Source organism: Cotesia glomerata, linkage group LG6 (genome assembly GCF_020080835.1).
Source record: "Cotesia glomerata isolate CgM1 linkage group LG6, MPM_Cglom_v2.3, whole genome shotgun sequence".
Classification (NCBI taxonomy): Eukaryota; Metazoa; Arthropoda; class Insecta; order Hymenoptera; family Braconidae; genus Cotesia; species Cotesia glomerata.
This window is the reverse complement of record NC_058163.1, coordinates 3,605,643-3,610,002: the sequence shown is the minus strand read 5'-3', so window position 1 is coordinate 3,610,002 and position 4,360 is coordinate 3,605,643. Positions and strand designations below refer to the sequence as shown.

Genomic DNA, 4,360 nt, shown 5'->3' with positions numbered 1-4,360 from the left:
GAAAAAAGTCGTGTTTGTACTCCAATGAAAGGTCTCGATGAGTGTAACATCAAAATGATCTTATATCTTAAAAAATGTCAATAATTATGAAATGACGTTGTATTTTGTCGACTGATGATATTTTTAACGATATAAGCTCATCCCGAAGTTACACTTATCGAGACCTTTCATTTGAGTATCCACGTCAATTTTTCATATATTTATATATATATTATATATATGTATTTATGAAAAATATATCAAAATGCATGTGGGTACTCAAATGAAAGCTCTTGATGAGCGTAACATCAGAATGAGCTTATATCTTGAAAAATTTCAATAATAAACAAATGACGTTGTATTTTGTCCACTGATGATATTTTTAACTATGTATTTATTAAATAAATTTAATTAATGAATTCTTCATAAAATTAATAGTTAAAATAATTCGAACTGATAATTAAAAAAAAAATTATTAAATTAGAGTTAATTTTAAAAAAAAATTCCAAATTTTCAATAATAAAAATTTCCTACCATTTTATCAATGTTTATTTTCCGAGCCAGAATTTTTATTCTCGGTGTCAGTATAATCTTGCTTCCAAATAAACTCCCGCTGGTACCCGGAGATGAGACAGGACTTTTCACAAGTGTAAACAAGCAGCACTCCCCAGTCAATACTGTTTTCATTACTGCAGTTCAATTTATTCAACAACTGCGGCATTATTTGGAACTCGAACGTCCTCCGGCTGTTACAATTTTCACAGGGTGGAATTTTCTGCGGTTTGTTTTCTTTTGACACCAACAATGGATCTCCCCCCCGCTGATACCTACAAAAAATAAATTAGTTTAATTTTAAATTTTTCTCTCTAAAATTTATTTAATTTTAACTTAAATAAATAATTAAATTTCCTGCCTGAGAACTTGAGCAGGTCGTCGCTTGATCCTCTCTTTAAACTCCGTAAAAGCTTCATCGTCATCCTCCTTAGCGGCTTCCTCCAACTGCTTGTCCTCAACATCCTGAAGACATCCAGCTTTTTTCTCTGCCATCATCTTCTTCAGCTTCTCCATTTCTTCTTTTTCTTTTTTCCCGTCATCATCATCATTATCATTATCTTCATCAGCAGGTTCATCCTCGCTCTCTATTTCGTACTCGGGAAATAAAAAGCCCTTATAAGTTTCTTCTTCTTCTTCTTCTTCTTGGTCTGGACTCTTATTCTTACTTTTAGCTTTTATTTCTTCCTTCAAGCCCAAATCTGCTAATTTAGCGCAAACTTTATCGTGTCCAGCCTTCCAGTCAACGACTTGATGTCTGCGGCAGCAGTAATTTGCCTGCTGGCACTTTTTACAGTGACTTGGAGCTTTTATGTTACAAACTCTGCATACTTTGGTCCAATAAGATACATCTGATGAAAAATTAATTAATTAAGTAAGTATTTTTATTATTTAAGACAATTAAATAATAGACTATTTTATAAATATTGATTATTTTATAATTATCAAAATTTGAGGAATTTTTTTAAATTAATTTTCGATTTAAAATTAGTCATACAGAAATCTAAAAAAATTGTAAAACAGGGAAAAAATTTTTTATTGAAATTTAATTAACTCGAAAATAATTCCATAAAATTATTTTTGAATTTGACAAGCTATAATTTATAAAGTATGAAACTGAAATTAAGATATCTAATAATTTTTAGAATTTTTTTAATAAATAAATTATAGCAAGAAAAATTTCTTTTTAAAATTCTATCTTTAAAAGCTCTAAAAAATTATAAATGCAATTTTTTAAAAATAATTTTTTATTCCGAGTTTATTTTTCAAGAAAAACAAAAAAATTGTTAAATGTCTGCTAACTTTAATGTTATCATAATCAGGTGATTTTTTGTATAAAATTTTTCAAAAAATTATTTCCTGACGCAATTATTAAAAATAATTTTCTAGGTTCAGAAAAATTATTTGAAAAAAATTGAATTTTTAATTTCTATGACATTAAAGCTAGCAGTTACTTGATCATTTTTTAATTTTATTTGATAAAAAAAATTGCTCCAAAAAATTATTTTTAAAAAATTGCATTTTTAGTTTTTTAAAATTTTTAAATGTCATTTTTTTAATAATTTTTTTTTTTTCATTATTTATTTGTTACAAAAATTCTGAAAAATAATCAACTTCCTGCTAAGTTAATTTTCATTAAAATAAAATGACATTAAATTAAGCTGTCACTTGACAATTTGTTAATTTTTTTTAACAAATAAATTTGTTCCAAAAAATTATTTAAAAAAAATTGCATTTTTAATTTTTTAAAATTTCTAAATGTCAATTTTTTTGTCATAATTTGTTACAAAAATTCATAAAATTATCAAGAATCTGCTGAATTAATTTTCATTAAAATAAAATAATGTTAAATTTAGCTGTCACTTGACAATTTGTTATTTTTTTTAACAAAAAAATTTGTTCCAAAAAACTATTTTTAAAAAAATTGCATAATTAATTTTTTTAAATTTCTAAATGTCAATTTTAATAATTTTTTTTTTTTTTATAATTTATTTGTGACAAAAATTCTTAGAATTATCAACTATCTGCTAAATTTATTCCATTACAATATAATGACATTAAATTTAGCTGTCACTTGACAATTTTTTTATTTTTTTTAACAAAAAAATTTGTTCCAAAAAATTACTCAAAAAAAATTGCATTTTTAATTTTTAAAAATTTTTAAATGTCAATTTTTTTGTCATAATTTATTTGTTAGAAAAATTCTTAAAATTATCAACTATCTGTTAAGTTAATTTTCATTAAAATAAAATGACATTAAATTTAGCTGTCACTTGACAATTTTTTTATTTTTTTTAACAAAAAAATTTGTTCCAAAAAATTATTTAAAAAAAATTGCATTTTTAATTTTTTTAAATTTCTAAATGTCAATTTTTGTCATAATTTATTTGTTACAAAAATTCTTAAAATTATCAACAATCTGCTAAATTAATTTTCATCAAAATAAAATGACATTAAATTTAGCTGTCACTTGACAATTTTTTGATTTTTTTTAACAAAAAAATTTGTTCCAAAAAATTACTAAAAAAAAATTGCATTTTTAATTTTTTTAAATTTCTAAATGTCAATTTTTGTCATAATTTATTTGTTACAAAAATTCTTAAAATTATCAACAATCTGCTAAATTAATTTTCATCAAAATAAAATGACATTAAATTTAGCTGTCACTTGACAATTTTTTGATTTTTTTTAACAAAAAAATTTGTTCCAAAAAATTACTAAAAAAAAAATGCATTTTTTATTTTTTAAAATTTCTATATCTCAATTTTTTATGAAAATTAAATTAGCCGACATTTGAAAATTTTGATAATTTATTTTATTGAAAAATAATTTTTAAAAAATGAAAACAAAAATTTTCACATGTAATAAATTTTAAAAATTATCCGTGGAATTTTTTAAAAATAGTTTTTTAATTTAAAAAAAAAATCAAAAATTTTTGAGTGTCGGCTAACTTAATTTTGATAATTTTTGGAATAATTTATTTGTTACAAAAATTATCAACAATAAACTAAATTAATTTTCGTTAAAATAAAAGATTGACATACTTGATTTTTCAGGTGGATCATCTTCATCAGGATCAAGAGGCTCCAGTGGATAAAATTCATTAGCATGCGGCACCTGGGACCTGAAGACTCTCAGATTGTCACTGGAGTTCGGCCTGCAGCACGCGCCTTTTCTGCAGATGAAGACGAACAAGCTCCGGTGAAACGCCTGCGGATTCTGCTCATCCGATGCGTAAATTTGACACAGGAATATGCAGGGCTCCTTGCAGTGCCCGCATGCAACGTCTTCGGCATTTGGAATGTTTTTCAGATCCAGCCACGCGGGTTTTCCTCCGATTTTCATCACCGGTAAGTAGCAACTTTTCAAGAGCCATGGCTCGCTTTCTTCTGCAAATCCTAGAGTTACACTCATTTTTTTTTTTTATTATTTATTATTGTATTGTAATTATATTTTTGTTTTTTATTATTATTGTTCACTCTAAATTTTAGGTTGGAAGTCTTTTTCAAAACACGTGGAGTAACTTTTTTATTTTTACACAAGATGGCGGTGTGTATTTAAAAATGGCCGCGGATTTTAATGAGCGGGAAATTTAAAAATTATGTAAATTTTTTATGAAATTAAAATTAGCAGAAATTTCAAAATTTTTTATGAAAATTAATTGAGCAGATATTTGATAATTTTTAGAACTGTTGTTAATAAATAAATTACGGCAAAAAAAAAAAAAATAAGAAAAAAAAGTGACATGTAGAAATTTTTAAAAATTAAAAATGCAATTTTTTAAAAATAATTTTCTAGAATTAATTTAATTGTTAAATAAAATTATAAA

At 24.2% G+C, this 4,360-nt stretch overlaps 1 protein-coding gene across 1 annotated transcript; it reads right to left on the bottom strand.

Annotated features, from left to right (window-relative positions):
- Positions 1-513: 513 nt before the first annotated feature.
- Positions 514-4,028, bottom strand: LOC123266534 (programmed cell death protein 2-like). Its single transcript, XM_044730826.1, has 3 exons — positions 3,576-4,028; positions 893-1,382; positions 514-806 (listed from the first exon to the last, which is right to left on the bottom strand). The coding sequence occupies exons 1-3, from the start codon at positions 3,943-3,945 to the stop codon at positions 521-523; spliced, it is 1,146 nt and encodes a 381-aa protein (XP_044586761.1). The 5' UTR covers positions 3,946-4,028; the 3' UTR covers positions 514-520.
- Positions 4,029-4,360: the final 332 nt, after the last annotated feature.

Bases quoted from the DNA above. Each gene is read 5' to 3' on its own strand.
- LOC123266534 (XM_044730826.1), bottom strand. From the start codon at position 3,945: ATGAGTGTAACTCTAGGATTTGCAGAAGAAAGCGAGCCATGGCTCTTG. The intron at 1,383-3,575 runs GTATGTCAATCT...ATTTTTCATCAG, and splicing joins TGATCCACCTGAAAAATCAA to ATGTATCTTATTGGACCAAA. The intron at 807-892 runs GCAGGAAATTTA...TATTTTTTGTAG, and splicing joins CGACCTGCTCAAGTTCTCAG to GTATCAGCGGGGGGGAGATC.